The sequence below is a fragment of the Cyanistes caeruleus genome, chromosome 2, assembly GCF_971803275.1.
Source record: "Cyanistes caeruleus chromosome 2, bCyaCae1.hap1.1, whole genome shotgun sequence".
NCBI classification, from domain to species: Eukaryota; Metazoa; Chordata; class Aves; order Passeriformes; family Paridae; genus Cyanistes; species Cyanistes caeruleus.
The window spans coordinates 74526735-74549156 of record NC_141702.1 but is presented as its reverse complement, the minus strand read 5'-3'; the positions used below and the strand labels follow the sequence as shown (position 1 = coordinate 74549156).

Here is a 22422-nt window from a genome sequence, read left to right as displayed (position 1 = left end):
ATATGAAAGAGCAGAAGACCCAGGCAAAACAACAACAGAGTGCAGATGGAGGAAGTAAACCCTTAAATGTTCAGGAGAGAAAAGAAACAAGGAAGGCACATGATGGGTGCAGACCAAAGTGCATATGAAAGCATATGGTATATGGAAAGTACATGGAACCTTTGGTTCTTGAACCCATTCTCTTCTGGTGATCTAAGTGTTAACAGATGAGTGGTAACTTCATCATTTACCATAATGGATAAATCAATAAAGAAATAAATTTTAAATAACTGATGTCATTCTAATTAAAGACAACGGTGAAGGTGACTGTGTACCACCAGAGCTGGTGGGTGACGGGCAAAACCAGCTGTGGAACAAATGAAGGCCTGGCTCTGAGGCACTAGTGTGATGGGAGGGGACAGGGACGTGATGGAATTTCCCAGTCAGCTGAGGTCAGCAGCAGCGACTGGGGAAGGGGCAGTCACTTCCAGAATGTCTCCCATCACTGCCTACACACATCCTACTTAATCTTCAGTGCAAGCTGAAAACTAAAAAGGAACTAAAAATTCACCAAAGGCTGCCCCAGCATGCAAGGGCTGTGGGCAGAGCTGGAATTGCTGTCCCTACATCACACAGCACTACCAAGCCCAAGAGCCTTCTGTGGGGCCAGGACTACCTGGGACCCCTGTCACCAGCAGGAAGAATGCCTCCCTGGGAATTTATTGTTACTAATCAGTTAAAAGGCGTGGCCAAATTGAAGTGTAGCTGCAGAATAATGCAATCATCCTGTACACAGCTTCCCCAAAAGTTGTTGCTATGTTTTGCAACATACACTAAGATTTAACAGGAACATACTGTACCTCAATTTGTCTCTTTAGCCTGAACTCTGAAAACTAAAACCACTGAAGTTTTCCTTTTCCTGACATTGCTGATCGTGTCTTTTCAAAGCCATTCTTTCTAGATTCATGGATCAACAGAAAAAAAAGGAATCCAAATCAACTCAGTTTTGAACACACAAAAGAAAACACACCCATTCTGTGTGAAAAAGAACCTCCTGCAATAAAATATCAATCACCAAGCATTAAAGATGTAACTCTCATCGAGAATAACTGGATAGTTCTTAGCTGACAAAATTAAAAATGAGAACCTCTTACTGGAGCCAGGCAAAATGTTAGAGCACTTCAATCTATTACCAGATTAAGTCAGAATGAACAGTTTGTCTAAATACTAAAAGAACCTTTAAGGTCACTTCTGCAAATGTATTAAACAAATTTGGTTATGGTCATATACACACATTTATGCTTTCATATTTATTCAAGTGTAATGATGATTTTTTCAGCCCTCTATAGTTGATTTCTGAATAAAAATGTATTAGGCACTTTTAAAATGAATTTATTTCACAAGTCTCATTTATACATTAGCCATAAGTAGGTATGAAAGTTTTTTTTAAAAAAACAAACATTTAAAATACAACTTTTTTTAATAAAATCCAACAGGTTTTAAACATACCTTTCACATTCTCATTAAGTTTTTTCCATAAGGCACATGTATAGACATTTCAACGGAGCAGTTAATTACAACCTTCCAAATCTTTACAATGTTTATAAAACTTTGTCTTTGGAAAAGCATACAATGGGTAATATACACAAGCATAAATGGCACATTGCAAGTTCTAGACAGAACCGTAAATGAAATCTTTATGCATACTACCCAGATTTTAGTGACTTGCCTCCACTGGGGAATAAACTGTTACTGGATACAAAGTAGTACTTCTGCATGAAGTATTTAAATGTACTTTGTTAAAAAAAGGCCTGGAAGTTCCAGGGTAAACACAAATCATTCTCCAAATTTACTTTAAAAACTGTTTCTAGTAAAAGTTACTTAATCTCCCAAGTGCAAAAGGCAAGGAAAATATTAAATTGCTACTGGTATTTCAGAAATGGAAAACAAGAGTTTTTTGAACGAAATTTACAGAGAAAAATGTTGCCTTTTAAAGCGGACATTGTTTCCTGGTTTTAATTTACCCTAGACAGGATGAGAAGCATTTAATCACAGCATCCCTTTAGAAAAGAAAAAAAAAAAAAAGGTCAGTTAAGATATTTGTTACTTTGTTTATGTGCATCTTAACCATTACCTATTTACAATTACAAATATGGCAGAAACTAAAGACAGATATCAACAGTTGATCAAATGCAGGATCTGGGTGTGAGTGCCTCCACCAAACCAGCTAAAGCCCAGGCTCGAGCCCAGTCAGTGCCAAGGGTTTTCCATGCTGTTTGCATTGCAGGCCATGCTGAAATGCAGACACAGCGTTAGGAAGTGCTCTGCAGCACACTGCAAGGCTGAGCAAAGGGCAGAGCCCAGTTTCAAAAGGCTGCCCAGCAAGGCACAGCTGCCAGGGCTCCAAGCCACATCGGAGCTGGACCATCACAGTGCAGGAAATAAAACACAGGCTGAAGGCTTTGAAGTGTGCACTGACAGTGCAGGATGGAGAGAGCTGGTTCAGCCTTAAGGCTTGGAAGATCTGGAGGGTTCCCTTTTTTCAGTCAACAACAAACTGTTTTCTGACTGTTGCATTCACATCACTCGCTTTAGTCTCCTTTATTTTTTCTTTTCCCAGAAAAGTAACAATATACTAAGGAGTGGAATTTGTACTCTGTTGCTAGTCAGGTTCAAAAATAAAGAAACATACTATCATCACTCTTTACATCCACTTCGCTGTATGGCTTTTGGTTTTGTTGCATTTGTTGTTGTTTTCATTTGGGTTTGGTTTGGTGGGGCTTTTTGTTACCACGCCAACAGGAGAGATATCACTAATTTAGGAAAAAAACAAACAGAAACCAACAACCCCCACCCCAACAAACCCATGGACAACTAGAATGTTCTGAAGAGCAAACCATAAATACAGTTAAACCAAGGAATGATAATCTCATGAGATCAAGAGAAATGCATATGTTAAACAAATGACATAATATTAATCACTTAGCGCTTAGCATGGTTTAGGTAATTGTTCCCATAAGAAAGGCAGTCTATACAACAAGGCAAGGAAATAAATTTAGGAACAAATTTATGGTAACACTACACATAAGCAAACAACTCAGTAATTGATAAAGAAATCACAGTATTACTAAAAGCAGTCTGCATAAAATTCAGTTCTTTGGCTCATAAAATCTAATAGATAAATAAACCCAAAGAAATTAACTGATGCATATAAACCAAATGTTTTTCTGCCCAGAACTTATAAGTACTGTTGTTAGGGTAGAAAAAGTCAGAGAAACCAAAAGTTCAACTTGCTTTCTCTACAGAGAAAGCCATTAAAAAAAAAAAAAAAAAAAATACAGAGTGAACCTACTGAGACTGTCTCATAGCCACTGGAACTGTAAGAATTCAGAATACTACTTTTGAGTGGGTTAGCCTGAGTTCTCAGAAATAGTAAAATGACAATTTGAAGCCCGAGCTCAGTTATTTTATTCGCTGTAATCATCAATGACAATCTTAAAAAAAATCCTTCCTAGATGAAATCTGAGGCTTTAAATACAGATTTTTTTGGTGATGCTACAGGAAAATACCAGATGATAGGGATAGACTATACTTTGTACCTTTTTTCCCTACATCTCTACTACAGCAAACCTCATTAAATGATAAGAAAGTGCCTAATTTTTTTAAAAAAACAACCCACTGTCAGGAAGACCAAACTGAATTTTACATGAATCATAGTAAAAACAGATTCTTACATTTGATTACTTGCATGTGTTTGGTCTGCTTTCATTCTCTTTTTGTACACACAAGAATGAAAGAAAAGAGGAGCTTGCCAGAATGAAAGTAAAGACAAAGCACTGCCTTGGCCCCTCCTAAAAATGATGGAGGTATTCAGAAATAGAAGCTGCCACTATGTTGTTTGTTTGCTTTAAACTAGGACCTCAGATCCATAAGTTACCTTTAATTTTAGTACCAGAAAGTCAGTATTGCATCACTGTATTGTTAAATCATCAGACATTACTTAAACAAAACCTTGATTAATTTTTGGTGGTGGAAAGTAGAAAGAAATTTATTTTAAAAAAATTGTATTGTACTTCTATTTAAAGCTAATATTAAGCATGATTTTAAAGTCAGCTATGCCATTTTCTGAAAATTAAAGGGAGGATGTTATATTTTTCCACATATGTAAAGTACTTTTTTCCCCTCCCCAGCATAAGGGTAACTAACTTTTGTTAAGATGGAAATTATTGTGCAGACTCACCTTGCAAAAGGAATATAAGACAGACTATACCTGAAAAAAAGAAGAAAAAAGTATATTTGCAGAGTGTTCATGTCTTTCCTAGAACCAAATTATTTCACTTCAGCCCAGCATTAATAAAAGCAACCTGTTGCAACAAAATTTTAACCAAGATTATCTATTGAATTTTAAGCTTACCTGAGAAAAGGTGACATATTTGGACAAGAACTAAACATAGTGACAAGCATTTGGTCATTTACTTTTCCTTTATTTGGTTAGGTTTTTGGTTTTTTTTCTTAATGCAGTTCATAACTTCTATTGCACATGAACTTAAAAACAGACTTACTATTGCCAAATCCACAAGGAACAGAGATTTCTGGGAAAACGGTATTCAAGATGATAGAGACCACTTTTTCCAGTTTAAAAGACAATCTAAATTACTATGCAAATATACATCTAATCATATTATTTATGTAACGAAATACAGATACATGCTGTAGGATGAATAATATTCCACAATTATGACACTCAGCTGACAATTCTATTATTCTCTGAAACTTGCTTCTCACAAGCCTCCACAGGCAGTGTTCTGTTCTCATGCCCAGCCTGATCAAACCCTAGGACACTTAACAAATGTGGAACTGTCTGCTGCAAACACACGGAGCACAGTCAGAGCTAGAGGTCTTCCCTCTATCTAGCATCATGCCCAACAGTCCCCCTGTCCAGAACAAATGGTTCCTTGTCCTCAGACCCACGTTCAGTACAGACTCTGTGTATTCAGGGCAAGTTCAAGCAAGAGCTGTGGTCACTTTGGGTTGCCTGAGAGTGAGCACCAAGTAATTCACCTGGGACAAGGACACAAATCATGTATCTCTGTGGAAAAAGCAGTAACTTCCAGAACCTCTGCCAGGTTCTGCAATCTCTCTTCAAATTCTGCAAGCATTCACCTGACTGCACTCACACACTGCCAAACCCAGCCCCTGAGCATGCTCATGGTCATCACACAGCACCTGCTGCACTAAGTTCACCCTCTCACATCCACCCACTCTTTACCCAGTATATTCCTGGAGCAGGACATACCCTATGAAAATGTTTTTCAGTTTCTTTCACTCAGAAATGAAAAATTAGTTCGAATTCAAAAAAGAGGAGATTATACTGTTACTTCTACAACACAGAAAAAACATGACAATTTTTTTTGCATATATATTCCTTTCATAAGGCTTCAGATAAGTTCACACGTTGCAGAATATACTTCGAATTACCATTTCTGCAAGATGATTGAATATAGATTTTGCTGGAGTTACACAACCTAGCTGAGGAAAACAGATTGAGGCTAGCATTTGGGCACACTTTTATATGTGAATCATATATATAGAGGTTTATAATCATGCGGGTGTAGGGGCAGGAAGAAGAAATTAAAAGGAATTTTAAGAATCTTACCAGGTCATTGCCAAGAACTGCAATATGCAGAATAACATCGCCAAACCTTTTTTGTTCCACTAAGCAAAAATAAAGCAAATACTGCAAGTTAGCTCATTTTGCAGCACACCAGTCTATACCACAAACAAGTGGCACAGACTGTTCAATCAAGAATTAACTGACAATGCCTAAATTTCCTTATCTTAATTTGCTGTTTCTTTCCCAACAACTCTCCATTCATTTTATCCATTTCTCCATTATCATCATGCTATGTAAACCTTTTCTAGCTTTGGAAACACCTAGCAACATCAGTGTTAATATGTCACTGTACTTCTGCAAATATGGAAGTTCATTCCAGTGACTTATTTCCTTCTATGGAATGAAACAACAGTTAGTTTTCAACCAAGATGTTTGAAGATACTTTTTTTTTTTTCCTGTAGTCTTAATATTCTGTATCCATGGCTTCTAAAGATGGCTATACACTCTCTGATACTTTCTGAAATACTTTCATCATTGAAACAAAACAATATTTGAACTTGCTCTTCTTAGATTTTATTCTAGAAGTCTGCAGACTGAACCTGATGCTTTAGATTTTTCATTCTCTTCTACATCACATGCAGGTGGGTGAAAGGATGCATTTGCTTTAAAGGCTCATCACTCCACCTAAGCTCAACTGCAGCCGACAGCAGAAACGCCACACTAGTTCACCTTTCCTCTGCTACTGAACTGCCTCTTAAAGCTACAATAAAATTAATAAATTAACCAATTGAGATTCCTTTTTTAGAAACATAGTATTCTCACTTACCCAGAATACAGCACACAGAGTCAATATCAGGCAAAGCTGGGGTGAGAATGAAAGACAAAGAAAAAAAAGAATGAATACTCAAATACACAACAAAGCAAGTACAGTAACCGTTTCTATGTTTACAATGGGCAAATAGCACTTGAAAATTGACTTATGAAACAAGCAGAGCCAAAGGCTGTTGCACAGTGACTATATGATGAACTCCATGGTGTTTTTCAAACCACAGTATGGGTTATGCATGGCCAGAAGGGCTGGGACAAGTCTAGAAAGGAAAACAAGGCAGGAGTTGACTTGAGGAATCAGCAGGAGAATAAGCCAGTGTGTGCACCCTTACATGTTGGTTCTATTAAAAAAGTGGGCTTAGATGATGAAGCTTTATTGAAAGGAATCAAGAAGTCTGATAACTGCTACTCTCTTATTCCAGTACACACTATCATTTTGAACCTGATTCATAACACCTGTCTCTCACAAGAGAGATGTGTGCATCGCTACGAACAACCCTTTATTATAAACATCCATTCTCAATTACAGGATCTGGCAAAAATAGGCTATGCCTCATCTGCCAGTGCTTTTTCATCTTCTGACACTAATGAAGAGTCCACTAGGGAGCAGCTGCAAAAGGTACAGTGAAAAAGCTCACATGAAGCTTTGTTTGAGGTACTTAAACACTTTGGATGGAGAGTTACAATGATATGATTTACTACACCAAATGATCACACCATTTTTGCAAGCACAACCATCACTTAGAACTTTTCCACTAGATCTTATCTGGCTTCCTCAATTTCTCATTACACATAGTACAAAACAGGATAAAACTATGAATTAACTTTCACTTGAAAAAAAATTTGTTGGTGTTTTATTGAAAGGAAGAAAAGTAACACACTCTTGAAATTTTCCAAACATGTTTGTGACTCCTGAACTGCCCACAATTGTAGCTTTGTGGAGATTAAACCAGTCAAATTCATCCGAAGTTTTCAAAACTTTAAATTTACCAGCTCTTCTCTGTCTTACCAAAATTTCCATACTAAAAGTCTTAGCTTTTATCCAGTGTTCATGTTCACTAATAGACAAAACCCTTCATTCTCAGTTTCCCAACTTTGCTGGTAGCCTCTCTGCACAGGTAGGTCTGTGATATTTGCTCTGCTCTGTTCTCTTTCCATTTCCCTGATGTTTTGTTTTTGCAGCCTTCAAAGCGAGTTATTTTCTCTGTCACCATGTCTGAGCACAGCGGATGACAGGATCATCAGAGCAAAATGATTTCTGTGCCTGCTGTTTTAAGTGTTTGGCTTAGGCTCTCAGTTTCACTGGAAAAAGCCCACAGCTATAAAGTGTTGGAGAATTTAGGCTCAGCAAATACAGACTCCAGGAGAAGTAGAGATATTCTTGGACATTTGAACAAAACAGAACAAAACAAAAACACTCAAACAAAACAAATCAAACCTCTTGAACAAAGTTTGGAGTCCAAGCAATGATCAAGTGACTTCCCCAAAAGACAGTGGCAAATGTAAACTTCGTAAATGAGATTCGTAACTATTTTTTTATGTGGGTGTGTGAGAAGAACATGCAACCTCCATATAACAGCCATACAGAAAGAAATTCTGAACACTTTCTTACCCACTAAACTAGAAAAACAAGCTATATGATAGGGAGAATAGGAAAGACAACTACATCTCAAAAATAAAAGTTGAAACAACTCTACAGGAACAAGAGAGAAAAGTATTAAACAGAGAAGCAGCAAGGGGAGAAAGTTTTTTTAACCGCCTAATATAGAGCCCTGGGATAGGAATTTTGATACTGGGGAGAAGGTTTTTTATCATCCTCCTGGCAGAAAAAATGATGGTCATGGAAGTAAAGGAGCCAGGGATGTCACACAGGAGAATCTCAAAGCTGAAAATGTGGGCTCCCAGACTCTGGGGAAATCAATTAATTTTCTCTATTGCTTTGAAAGTGCTGTACCACTGACCTTTACAGATCAAGCTGAAGCCAAAAAACAACTGTCAAGTTACACTTGGTGGCCACTGACTTTTCACAGTAGCTAAAACAGTCTCTCCCTTTGCTCTTGAAAATATTTTAGAAAATAAATTAAAAATAATTAACCTGCTATTAGCATTTACTAAGAAATACTTTGTAGGAACATTTCATTCCAAATGATTAATTAAAAAATTATAAACAACAAAGCCACACATGTTTATAGAAAGGAGCTAGATGATCTTTGTCACATACAGAGCTTAACACCTTGACTGTCATTTCTCTGCAGAAGGAAGAGGCAGACTGAGAAATAACCTCCCTCTAGAAAAGCATCAAATTTAGCTTTGAGGCCAAAGGAAAACTTTTTAATAAAAGGAAACAAAGACAGTATATTTACCAACATCACAATCGTAGCTATTAATCGTTTTGGATCAAACATTGCTTTCAGTTGCTTCACTGGCCCCATCAGGAAACACGTACTAATAGGGGAGAAAAAATAAAATAGATTGTAAATCACTTTCAGATAACTCCTTCTAAAAGACAGTAGCTAATTAACCAGTTTTCCAACAAATAAATGACTACAAAGGCTTTAAAAAAAGATATTTCAGTGCTTAGCAACAGAGACTAACTAGAACAGAAGGTGAAATACTCCATGAATTTAGCCCTGGAAACAGTAAATGACTCACCCTTGGTCACGAAATTCTTTCCAAAATATTACCATAGTGAAAAAAAAGTAGCAGGCAAATACAAGAACAGCTTATATCGGTTGAGATAAGAGAAGAGAGAGTGTGACAAGGATATATTTTAAGGAATAACAGAAGAGCACAGTAGCAAATCAGTTTTCATGAATTCTTTAATCAAAATAAGAAAAGACATTTCCACTAATAATCTGTTTGATGGTGCTGAATGCCATTTATAAATGGCATTATAAAACATGACTAAGAAAGCAGTGCAGTTACAGCGAAATTTAAACCATGTTAAGAGATACAACATAGGGGGAGACTGAACAACTATAACTAGCTCTAGATGAATTTAGAGATGGGTGGGTGGTCAAAGATGTTTTGATTGTTATTTTAAGATGGTAAGCACCATAATAGAAAAAAAAACCCAAAAGAGAAAAACTAAACTGCAGAAGTAAATGAGATCATATCCAAGATTTCAGGAAAGATAATGGGAACAAATGTAGTGGTTAGAGCTTTTTACATTACCAAAACAAAACATTATAAGTATAGCAGAGTTATCAAGTTGAAGTCTAATGAATTTTGTGTTGAAGCTGTTACAACAACTGGCTTGCCAAAATAATGCCAAAATAACAAAGACAAACCTGCTGTAGAAAATTTTTGTTTAACAGTAACTTTTTTTACCCAGGAAGAATGCAAGTAGCTACAATCAAGATTACAGAGAAGCTCTATCTCTTTTAGTCAAACTCAGCAAGCAAAAAGGCAGGAAAAAGTTCAGCAGCTTGTATTAATCCTACTTTTTTCTACTCTAGTTAAGTTGAAGGGTGAATGAAAACTATCAGGAACACCACATGCTGTACCTTTTTATGCAAAGAAACGCCACCTGAACTAAGAGTTCACAACCTCAGAAGTAATTCTCTGGCTTCAAATATTTAAGATGAGTCTCTTTCTTCCTTGTCATTCTGCTTTGTAGAAAACACAACAATTTAATGAAAGAGTTAAAATGCCTGTAATCTTGTGGTGGTCTAAATGCTTTACTACAGAGCAGAAAACCTAGTCTAGCTCCTTTTCTATAAAGCAGGAAAGAGTTTGTTAGAGCTTCCTCCTGAAACCAATCATAAGCCTTCTATGACAAAACAAACATGGGAATCCACATTCCAAGCAGTAAATAGAACTCAATCTTCCACTTCCAAATGTTCTCCTACCAGCAACTTTGCACATGTATCGCCTTCATTTTTTTTTAATCTTATGCAGACAGACCTCAAAGGCCCATATTAAATGGAAAGAAATTCTCACAATTCAATAAAAAATCAATAAAAAAAGAAAAGTTTTAAATTCACTGCAATCCAAACTAACTTTTTCTCAGTATTTTTTTATCTTGTCTGCTAAGCCATAAAATTAAATTAAGACAAAAAAAAGGGGGACGTGAAGAACTGGAAGAAAATATTAGTTAGCTAGTAGAAGGAATGGGATGAGGAAAATACAGTGGTAAAAAGGAATTAAGTTTTGGCCACATAAAATAGGCAGAAAAAATAGAGAAAGCAAAATGCATTGTTTGTAATCTGATTCATATTGAGAAGACCAACATCGTAAGAGCCGCTACAAAGACAAGAAGAGATTCCATACGGAGCAGAAAGAAAGTCTGGAAAAAAAATCTAGACATCCTCCAGTCAAACAGAATAATTCTTTTAGATACACCATTCTGTAGGAGAGACACTCATCATTCCTGAGAATAATCAAGTAAGTGTCATTGCTTTCATGTTCATGGTTAGAAAACGATAGCCAAAACAAGCTAGAGGGGACTAAACAGGCTAGTAAGAGTGGTAACATTACATTCTGGTTTAGATACAGACTTGAAACAAGCCTGGAAAAGTTTAAATCTGCTTGTCAATTTAGGACTTCATTGTCATTTCCTACTGTTCTTAGAACACAGTTGCCTGCTTTTTATATCCAAAAGGACTACTGAAGGAAAAAAGGGCCTCTTTCTTCTTCTAATTTTAGCTGGAGTGCAGACTAAAGTTTTTTCAGCATTCTCCTGAAAGAAATACTAGTCTGTTAAAACTTTCCTCTTAACTCAGTTAGACTTGATTAGCAATAAGTTTCTAAAATGATCATTTAATTTGAAGAAGTGAAAACACACTCAAAGTACCAGATAAAAACAACACAACCAAAAAACCTCACCCCAAAGCAACAACAAAGAATAAAGAGTAAGATAAGGGAGAGAAAGGCAAACATGTAGCTTTACCTACCTACAAGTATTAACTTTTTGTCTTGTTTTAGTATGAGATGGAATGGTTCTAATTGAGACTCACTGTCAGTATAGACATTATTGTCTCCTAACAAATTCGTTGAGGAAAAGCAGTACCTTCATTTTTCTCCAAGTTGATGTCACATTACCTGTGTTCTAACAGATTAACAATGCTTTGACTCAAAAGTTAAGTTACTTAAAGTCAGTGTCCATGAAATTCAAGACCAGACTCCATGCAGTTTGAGTCCCATGAATATGCCTCAACTACACTAAGATAATAAGAGAAGGAGGACAAACAGAAATTGAAAATACCTTACGGACATTAAGTGGTTTCTTATGTGCCTTTCAAGCTGTGGAAGTTTTCAATCTTAAAAGGCCCCCTTCTGCAAATCTTTTAGGACTGTTATGTGGAACAATTCAAAGAACCAGAGAGTTTAAAAATACACTATGAGCAAATTCAGATTCTGCCTTCAGCCTTACAGTCAAAACAAGGATTTCCTGAATGTTTCCTTTTTAAAAGTTTTCTTGGAAACAGGATGATATCTCTGTTAAAAGCAAAAAAAAAAAGCTCCTTCCAGTAACAAAGTATCCACACAGAGGGCAAACTACCAGCTTCCTCCTGAAGCTAAGGTACTTCTGTACCCGGCAGAAGGATTTAGCTGTAAAAAGTTGTCCTAGAGTGACTTTATAATGTTTGTATCCCCAGTTGTCTGTTCTACTTATGCCGGATATTAAGCTCTGCACCAACTAGCTCCAAGAGCAAAGGCGGGGAAAGAAGAAGCACTCAGTTCATTTTCAGGAACAATACAAACTCCCCCACATCCTTCTCCAGACTACATTGTCTGCAGCACAGACAGACAGCAGGACAGAGCTCTCTTTTAGCATAGTTACTTTTTAGCTAGCTGAAGCAGAGAAGTTCCGCAGACTATTTTTGTTCCTTTTTTCTTAAATCTCTTCAAACCTACTCTAGACTAAAAACCCAGACAAACCCCAGGAGATCACACCTGTGGCCCATTGGGGCCTGGGCCTCGGCACTTTCCACCACCAGAGGGACTGATAAGAGACTAAGCAAGCCAAATTACACCCCACAAAAAAACTTCTAAATTTTCCAGCTCTTCAAACAACAATAAATTTTATTGTTTAGTATTATTCATTTTTTTTATGCCTATAAATACTTATTAAGTAAACACATTTTTCCACTTTTCTCTGAAAAAATATTTTCCCAAACTAATTAATAGAAAAGCCGCTTATATCTAATTTCTAAAAAAACCCCATTCAAAAATTTTCTTGCAAATTTACCCTAAGCCAAAACAAATAGAAAAGTATAAAACATTCAGCTAGCAATTTGTTAGCCATACTTTGGATAGCAGTTGTGATGTGTCCACAAACAGGCAACTGATAAAAAACAAAACTGTAAAACGAGCAAGTTTTTCTTATTAGCATTCAATATAAAACAATGTTGTTTGTATACAACATAGACAGCACTCTAGAATAAAAGCAGATAGGAATGTAGCTGAAAAGGAGGGGACTTTTCTAAAACCAGTAACTAAGAAATCATACCTGGCAAGAGCAGCAATATTTCCCAGGGTGTAGAACACTGCAAAAAGTTTGATCCCCTTTGGGAGCCATAGCAATGCTGTTCCCTATAAAAGACAGGTTATTGGTACGTTTGCATCTAGTTAATTCAATTTATTTCGATTTTATAGTCTATAAATACAACTTCATACTATGAAGACCATCATTCTGACATACACTAGAAGAGCACACTCTGAGTTGCAGCAGTCACTACCCAGCTTCTATTGCCATCTGCTGGCAAACAATGTGTTGGTTCACTGGATTTCTAGATATTTTTAGATATTAGGCAATGTTTGTATATATTATTAAACACATTTATGTGTACTGTTTATATCCTATTTCACAATACTTTCACTTTTGCTACAATGCCCCTGTGTACATCCTACACCTCTGCACACAAGATAAAATGTCATAAAGCTGCACTAATATTCACCATCTCCTTTCTCCTCACATCAGCCATTTGGACTTGCAGCCTAAATACACTGAAGCTGAATAGAAACATTTTAGAACTCTTACTTCCAGATATCTCTTCTTTTCACTGAACTTAAAAAAATCCAAAGCCCTCTGCTGGTCACAGTTCCCTATGATGATCAGGGAGAAAAGGACTCATAGAAAAGGAACATTAAAGATTACCTAGATACAACTGCTGCTGCCATGGGCAGGGGCACCTCCCACTAGACCAGGCTGCTCAAAGCCCCCTTCAGCCTGGCTTTGAACAGTGCCAGGAACGGGGCATCCACAACTTCTCCAGACTACCTGATCTAGTGCCTCACAACAAGGAATTTCTTCCTTATATCTAACCTAAATATCCCTGTTTTCAATTTATACCCATTACTCCTTAGCCTATCACTACAGCTTCTAATGAAGAGCCCCTTCCTGGCTTCCCTGTAGGCCCCCTTCAGATAACGGAAGGCTGCTATGAGGTCTCCATGCAACTTTCTCTCCCCCAGGCTGTACAGACCCAACTTTCTCAGCCTCTCAGAGCCTAAATAGAGCCTCCACTAGAAGCAAAACAAAGCATGATCTGCACACTGTGCCCTGAAAAAACCCAACCAAACAAAAAAGCAACTGCATTCTAAACAATTGAAATTTCGGTGGAAATCTGTGGTGAAAAGAAAGGAAAATAAGAAGAAAGAGAGAGGGAGGAAAGGTGGGGGGGAAGTGGGAGGAAGGGAAAGAGAGAAGGAAGAAAAGGGGAGGACTTCCCCAATGTTTTTTCAGCTGCTTCTGGGAGTTTCCACGCAGCTGAAAAACTGCCTTCTAGTGCAAGTTGCTGTTACATGCAGGTCATGGGTGGGAGACAGAATCCACTACTTGAACCCTCTTCTTCATCAGACAAAACAGCCCCGTTTTGAACTTATTGTTTTGAACTTACTTATACAGTCCATTCAAAACTCCCAGGTTTAGAGAATTTATTGGTTGAGGTTTTAGCACTGCCCAGCTCCTTGCATAGTGACATGTCTGCCTTCTGGATTGAACATGATGGCCTGAGGTCCCTGCTTGGGTCTGGATCCAACTCATCCCTGCCCCATCAGGGGCCTTGTTTTACTTCTAGGCTGGTTAAGTTTGGGAGTCTGATATGGTCAAATTTGGTAGCTATGAGCTAGTGGCCATGGTGACAAGGTACTTGTGTTAGATTTTGACAGAGCCAAGCAATTAATAGATTCCAACTTTTAACTGCAGGCTTCAGACTCCTGACAGCCGCTAAGGTTCAGGCACGAACAAATGATTTGCTGACTGTAAAACCACCAGGAGTGCAGTAGGTTTTTCAAGTGTCAACACACAACCATGGTTGTCATCTATTGATTTGTTGAGTGTGACATAATACACTTGTGGTTTCTTCAGCCTTTAAAAACTTTTCAAGCTTCCCCTATCTTTTTTCCATTCATTGGAGAGAATAAAAATAAGACAGGTACACCCCTCCTTTGTAATATACCAGTAACAAAATATTTTGTCAAGTGTTCAAACCTTCTACTAAGAAAATGTATTATGCTACAGTAAAAGTACTCTCTTCTGTAATTGGTAAAAATGGCCAAAATAATAATTTAGAGATCAAAAGCCCATTGTACACTTAATGTCCAGTTAAATAAATGCATACAAAATTTAGAATGCAGGATAAAGCAAACATGGAATCACACACATGAAGTAGGAATATGAACGAGGTTCAACTGCAGAACAGTAATAAAGCAAATACTTACAAGGAAAGAACACAAAATGCCAGCAACAAAGCATATGGCAAACCATCTGACTCGAGTACCAAAGCTGAGTGTTGAGGCATCAAGGACCTAAAAGAAGAGAGGGAAAAGAGGATATTACAAATCCAGTTCAGAACAATCTAAAGGACATTTTTTTCTTTACCACTGAAATCCTTAATTTCAAATAAAATAATTTTTAGCTGGAAATAATGATTTTACCTTGCTTAACAGTTGCTTGTGTATTAATTCTTTCATATTACAAAATCACATTATCAATCTGGAACATATGGAAACATATTTACAAACAAACAAAAAAGACAAAACCCATAAAGTTATATCCTGGCATGCAAGAAATGCTGCTTCACTTTCAAACAGATTTTTTTTATCACCACACAATTGAAAATAGTCACAATTGTACCAAATCAAAAGAATGAATGGACCTTCCAGCAATTTGCAGAGGTAGTGTGCAACACTGTAGGTTCATGTAGATATTAACAGGTTTTCCTGTTACTAGAGAGGATCTTTTGTACACATTAATACCAGTATCCACTGCAAGCATTACAACTCCAATTACTGTTCCAGTTACCTTCCTGAAGGTGCAGGCAGATTAACACAGCTTGTCTCATCAGACTAAGCTAACTTGCTGAAAGAGAGTATTTCACTTCCTGCTTCTCCAGAGTGACTCCAGAATCTAATGAACTGAGCTACCTGACACAACTCCTGGCATGAGAACAGAATTAGTGTTCCTTCTATTCTGATGACTTGGCTAATGAGCCAAGCCAGCTCTGCAAGCTGTCAGAAAAGCAGCAGGGCTGATGTAAGGAAAGAGGCAGGGCCATGTGTCTGGCAGAAAGACCTCTTTCTGCAGAAGTGATTTGCTAGATATGCTCAGCTCATCTCCACCCATGTTGTAAGAACAATGCATTTCATCGTACTCCAGGTCACTACAATTAAATGTACCTTCTGTTCTAAACTGGCCTATTAAGTGTTGCTTCAACTTACATAAAATTACAGCATTAAAAAAACAACTTTCCTATTTGTTCAGATGTCACAGGCAAACTTGGTCTCTTGTCATCTAGTCAACAGGTATTTTAATCAAATCTTATTAATCAAATATACATGATAGACCTTCCCCAGCCAATGAGTATCATATTTCTCCTTATCTCTTAAGAAATTTCTCTTTTAGGCAGTGGTAAGCTAACCAAGGAAATCTGGTTGCTGCTTAGAACAATTTCACACCTGTACAAATGAAGGATCTGTATCTAGTTTAATAAAAAACTGCCACATGCACACACACAAAAAGGTGCTGTGATGACAGAACTTTCCAAGGGTCAGAAGACGCAGCTTACCTTGTTAGGTCCAACACTTTATCCTTATGTATGCATTAAAGAAACAGACAAAAGTAGTAACTGAACGATGGATCAGTATTTTAAATCATATTTGATAGTCAGAATCCTGAATGCCTGCATCCTTAAGAAGAGTAGGAATAGGTGAAGACACTGATTTCAATCATGCCTTTAGTTACACCTGTTCATGCAACTAATCACAACAAACACAAGACACAAACCACACAAACACAAAAAAAATGAGTAAAAATCCTTTCCATCTGTGTTCAGATATGAGGTGTAGAAAGGCCAATAATATCAGTAAACCAAAACCACACATTTCAGAGTGCCTAGAAAATAGGAAAAGAATGAAGATAAAATACTTTATTCAGGTGCATCAGGCTCATTGCTGCCACTTACTGCTCTTCTAATCTTATTATCTGACAGTGCTCCTGAAGTGACTACCAAGAGAGTTCCTTCTTCAAATAAATTAGAAAGCAGCCTTATCTTCATTTACAATTTTCCATTTACATTTAACTTACAGTTAAGAGGTGAAAATAAAACCAGGACAATAAGAGAACCACACAAAGACTTGGAGCAAAAAATACCACAAACCCCAAAAAGTTTGATACATTTTATGGATTTAACTCTTAAAAACTGATTGTCAGTATATGCACATGAACTACAGGAGGATAAGCTGTGACATGAGGGCTGCCAGAGCATTCTGTGTAATAATAAAAGTAAATACATAAAATGGTACTAAAATGAAGGCTCACCATTCCAACCATTCCCAATGATGTCACCATTTATGCTGTCAAGCTGAACCTATTAAATGCAGTGTTTGAAATCCTGAAACTGGGGATCTGGTAATGCATTTTCTTAGTCCCTAATACCTAAGGGGACTGAGGGGAGACCTCATTGCAGTCTACAGCTTCCTCAGGAGAAGAAGCAGAGGGGCAGAGACTGATCACTCCTCTGTGGTAACCAGAGACATGACATGAGGAAACAGCTGAAGCTGTGAAAGGAGGGTTAGGCTGGATATTTGAAAAAGGTTTATCACCTAGAGGATGGTAGGGCACTGGAACAGGCTCCCAGGGAAGTGGTCACAGCACTAGCCTTACAGAGCTCAAGAGGCATTTGGACAACGCTCTCAGGCATATGGTGTGACTCTCGGGGATGGTGCTGTGTAGAGCCAGGAACTGAACTCAATGGTCCTTGTGCGTCCCTTCCAAGTCAGGATATTCTACAATTTATACTTTTTGGGTTTCATGGAAGCAATGGAACTTATTGCCTTTCCAAGATGCCTGTTTCAGCACCATGCTGCAAAAGTTGAATTAGAGATACACAGTTCAGCTGCATAAACCAGACACCAGCTTGTGCTAAAATGCCAGGCTCACTCTAGAAGCTGAGGTTCTGACACTGCACGTGTCCTGCCACATGTGCTGCAGGCAGTAATTTCTATACTAGGGACCCTGAGGTAACAGCTTATGCTCTCACAGACCATGAACCCTAAGAAAAAGGAAGTCTAAACTGCCCTTGCAACAAAAGCAGGAAACAACACAAAGGTGATAAAGATTCTTTCTGTGTGTCTGACATAAATTATACAGCTAATCCCAGATTTCAGATAAAAAGAATTGTCACTGCAGTCTGTGGTATTTGCATTAGGAAAAGCTTTTACTTAGGAGACTGAAAAGACTGCCAGGCATGTCCCACATCTGTAGTTTGTGTGGAGAACTACACAGTAGTAGAGCCAAGGGAGTTCCTGTAAAACATATCCTTCTTGCTATACTGCTCATCAGCTTGTTTCTAACAAGAAAAATTAAACTGAAATCGACAAAAGGAAATCCTTAGTTTTCTATTGCTAAACTTTAATGCCAAACTCCTAGGCGAGAAAGAAAGCTTTTTATTCACAGGCTATTTAAAGTTAATAGTATATAAAATGAATGACCAAGACATCCTAAAATCAAGAGGAAACCGTAAGTGGAAACTGGAATCTGGAATGGAGACTTTCTGAAACAAAAGGAACAGCCTTGCAATAGCCTGATACCAATAGCCTGATACACAAGTTGTGTCAGTAACAGCATCACTGCTGATCAGTTTGCAATGGACACACAATAAACTATATGAATGATAATCCACAAGGCTGCTTTTGATCAAAAGTATTTCTTGTGGCTCTGAACATCCACCTAGGCTACCCCTACATATTAATGATCTTATAATATTTTCCATGTGGCCAAACAAAAAACCAGAAGCACTTTATTTTACTATTCCAGAAGCTAACAATTACATCTTCTCCTCAGTGGTAAATGTTCACGTAATGGAGAAAACGCAAAGAAACGTTGAGTATATTTGCAGAATTGAGTTTCTAAGCTATAGTGAGAAAAATATTTCTAGAGATATATTCTCATCTTTCCCTAACAGGCCTCATTATATTTATTTCTATCAGCAGTTGAGAGTAAAATACAAGAAGTATAACATAAGAAATGAAGTATAAGAAATGTAACATAAAAATTTCTATAAAAATATAAGAAATACCTGGCCTATTCTTCTTTGCTGAAATCTTGTTGAGTGCTTTAAGCAGCTGTCATGCAACATTCAATGTGTCATATGGACTGATATTACATTAGTTTTGGTGTTGATAAAACTGAACATCATAATGCTGCCCTGAAAATATCATAATACTGCTACATTTATTATTGATCTTTTTCATAATGAATTCTTGTTTTTTTTCCTAATATATTTAAAATAATGGATCTAATTGCAGCAAGAAACAACAGCTGGTCATCTGAGGAGTTTATAAAGTACAGAAAGACTTTACTGAATCACCACACAATTCTTTCATTACAGACTTGTCTTCTACTTAGTAGGAATAACTTGTGACTTCATTATGTTTCTGCAAACATCAAGGGAAAGAATACAGAGATATCTACGGACATGAACCATATTATAACCATTATAACCACATGAACCAGCTATTACACAACTACCAGATATTCCAAAGAGAGGGCCTTTGTTTTCAGCCAAACACATGAGTTGTCTCCAGAAAGATCATGAAAACAGTTGAAGATTTTACACACACACACAACCTCCACTTTCTTTCACAGCCCCACCTCTCACCAAGTGCTCCTCTCTGCATGGGTGCACATATTTTTTTGCTCTAACACACACAATTTAAAAATAGTCAGCACCACTCATCTCTAGCTTTAGTGAATGTCACGTATGAATTTCCTCTCTAAAGAGAGGCTTGGTTTCCACTGTTCTACAAGCACATTACTACCTTGAGAGAAAAATACAGCTGAGGAATTGCCTGACCTAAACACTTGACTGTTTTTTAAGTCAAGGGGTATTTATTTTAGACATCCTTCTGGTTCATCTCAGCATGAAGCTCCTTTGCACTGCACCCAAGACACATTCATAAGTTTTCTTCTATCATATACCAGACAGGCTTTAAGTACAGGCAGATTTTTCTAATTTAAAGTCTTTTCTGGCTATAACACTATCATTACATGCAATAGTGATATCCCATATAATTCAATTACTGACATTTAACAAATTAAACACATTCTTAGCTCAGTTCTCTCCTCAGGATATAAAACTCAATACGTAGGCATTTATCTACTGATTGGTACCTTAAAACAACTAACACAGCATCAAGTAAAGGAAAGCTCTATGTCACTATCACGTGCCTTGCGTGAAATGTGCCTGGTGACGGCAGAATAATCAGTTCTCTTGGAACTGAACTGAGATTAACAGAAACGTAAGCATTTCTTTGATAATCCTAAGAGCAGAAGGTGAAGCATCCCTCCCAAATACTGGCAGCCAGTTCTGGTGTGAAAGGCCACAGATTCTACACTGCTTTCAAAATCAGTGGACACAATTTAGCTGTTTTGCTGTGGCAGAGGCCAGACTCATGAACCTTGAAGACCAATGGCAACTCAATGCAAAACCAAGTGAAGCATGCTAGCAGCAAGCTGCTAGAATTAATATTATGCCAGCTATGCTCAGCTTGTGCTGGTTCCCCAAGGTTGTTAGCTGCAGCTCAGACCCCAGCTACATTCCAGCCTCCTTCACCATGCTCCAGCACCCTGGAAGTAGCAACCAGTAGCAAGATATTCCTTGATGTGGGGCACTTTGACCTGCAGTCACATGAATTAAGAGGGAGCTAAAGGAATAAATGGTTCTTTGTAAGCATGCCCAGCTTTGCTTTAACCTAGTTCTCAGGAATGCATGGTCTTCAAACACAGTAAAAACAAAACAAAAAGAACAGCTGACAATGAGGAAGACAGTAGGAAGGAAATAGAAAAATTAAGCCATACTTAAGGAGTAAGGGGCAAAAAGTAACTTCAGCAAAATGTACGCAAAACGATGTTTGAAGAAAACCTTTGTTTCTGCAAATTCAAGGGCATAAGGGAATGCAGAAGCAATTTACACTCAATCGCAGACTCAGTCGGGTTGGAAGGGAGCATAGTATGTTATCTGGTCCAAACTCCCCGCTTAAGCACAAGAAAACCTTGTAGAAACCGAAGGACCTCAAGCCACCAACACAGCTAAAATCTTCACCCAAGAGTAACTGGCCAAAACTCATCCTTCGGGCAGAGCCCGCTGCCGCAGCCCTCGTCCCTCGGCGCAGGCCGTAAACTCTGGTCTCTCCTTTGCCTGCCCGTCTCTCCCCGCTCTGGCACGGTCGGGCGGGCAGCGGGCAGCGGGGTGTGCGCAGGCCGGCACAGGGGAAGGCAGCGGGGATCACGGCAGCGCCGGGGCCACGGACCCCGGGCCGGCCGCGGCTCCAGCCAGGGGAAGGGGAAGGGAGAGCGGGCTCTGGCCGAGCCGTACCTGCGCCGTCAGTCCCTGTTCCTCGTCGTCCTGCCCGGCCAGCACCCGCCGCAGCTTCTCCATGCCGGCCCTCCTTGGGCAGGGCCGCGCCGGGGTCGGGATGGGGCGGGACGGGGCCGCGCTCCGCCGCGGGCCGCCGGCCCAACCGGGAAGTGACGCGCGCCCCGAGGCGGCGGCGGCACCGCGCCTGCGCACTGCGGGACAGCGCGGGCGGCAGCGCCCAGCCGTGTGCGCGGCGGCGGCCGCGGGCCCGGTGCAGCCCTCGCTGGGGGCACCGGCGAGGAAGAAAGGCTTTTGCAGCCTGAGCCCGGCTTCATCGCCAGCCGCGGAATCGGCCTTGGCACAGCAGCGTGGTTTGCGATGAACACGGGGCACAGAACAGAGAATACAGAACGCGGCACCGCGGGTGCGCAGGGCCCCGGTAGAACGGCGTTGGGACACCCTGGTGCTGGGGAACCTTGTGCAGGTGGAACATCCCGAGCATCAGTTTCTGCCCATTGCCTCTGGTCCTGCTGCTTGGCATCACCGAGCAGAGCCTGGCTCTTCAAATGATGCACGGGAAGTTCCACTTGGATACGCGGAAGAACATTTTTACTATGTAGGTGACCTAGCTCTGGAACAGATTTGTCCCGAGAGGTTGTGTAGTCTCCCTCGCAGGATGTGTCCAAGAAGCAGCTGGCTGCGATCCTGTGCCGAGTGCTCTAGGATGGCGCTGGGGCACAGCGTGGTTCCGGGCGCTGTCCGGCTTGGGCTGGCCCTTGCCGGGCACGGTGCAGGCGGGCCGGGCGCTCGGTCCCTCCCTCACGGGCGGCAGGCACGCTGCGAACCGCAGCGCCAGCTCCGGCCCTCCCTGAGCTGGGGCTGCCCCTGGCGTCCAGCGCCCCCTTGTGAGCAAGGCAGGTGTTTTCCCAGCTAGAATGGGTGGGATGTGGAGAAATGGGGTTATGTGTGAACACCCTTTTCCAGAGCTTTCCAGTGCGGCGCTGTGTGATCTGTTAAACTCTGGCCCTGGAGGAGGGGATGGGGCAGAGGCCATCACGCTGGCCTGTGTCTTAGCTTTGCGTGCCCGTTCCCAGCAGCACTGCATCTGCCGCCCTCTTCAAGCCCGCTCATTCCATGTGAGTCTTCCCTGTCCTGCTCTGTTCAGACCCTGACCCTGTGTGTCCTCTGGGGCTGTTC

General features: G+C 39.5%; 1 protein-coding gene across 2 annotated transcripts; it reads right to left on the bottom strand.

Annotated features, from left to right (window-relative positions):
* Positions 1 to 1355: 1355 nt before the first annotated feature.
* SFT2D1 (SFT2 domain containing 1) lies at positions 1356 to 21435 on the bottom strand. Of its 2 annotated transcripts, none has more exons than XM_086877955.1 (8): positions 21244 to 21435; positions 15089 to 15175; positions 12876 to 12958; positions 8785 to 8866; positions 6420 to 6455; positions 5636 to 5694; positions 4220 to 4249; positions 1356 to 2039 (listed from the first exon to the last, which is right to left on the bottom strand). In XM_086877955.1, exons 1-8 carry the CDS (start codon positions 21304 to 21306, stop codon positions 2000 to 2002), a joined length of 480 nt encoding a protein of 159 aa, XP_086734081.1. In that variant the 5' UTR covers positions 21307 to 21435; the 3' UTR covers positions 1356 to 1999. The 2 variants fall into 2 exon arrangements, with proteins under 2 accessions (XP_086734081.1, XP_023779482.1); XM_023923714.2 differs by lacking the exon at positions 21244 to 21435 and adding an exon at positions 15305 to 15355.
* Between the last annotated feature and the right edge of the window lie 987 nt (positions 21436 to 22422).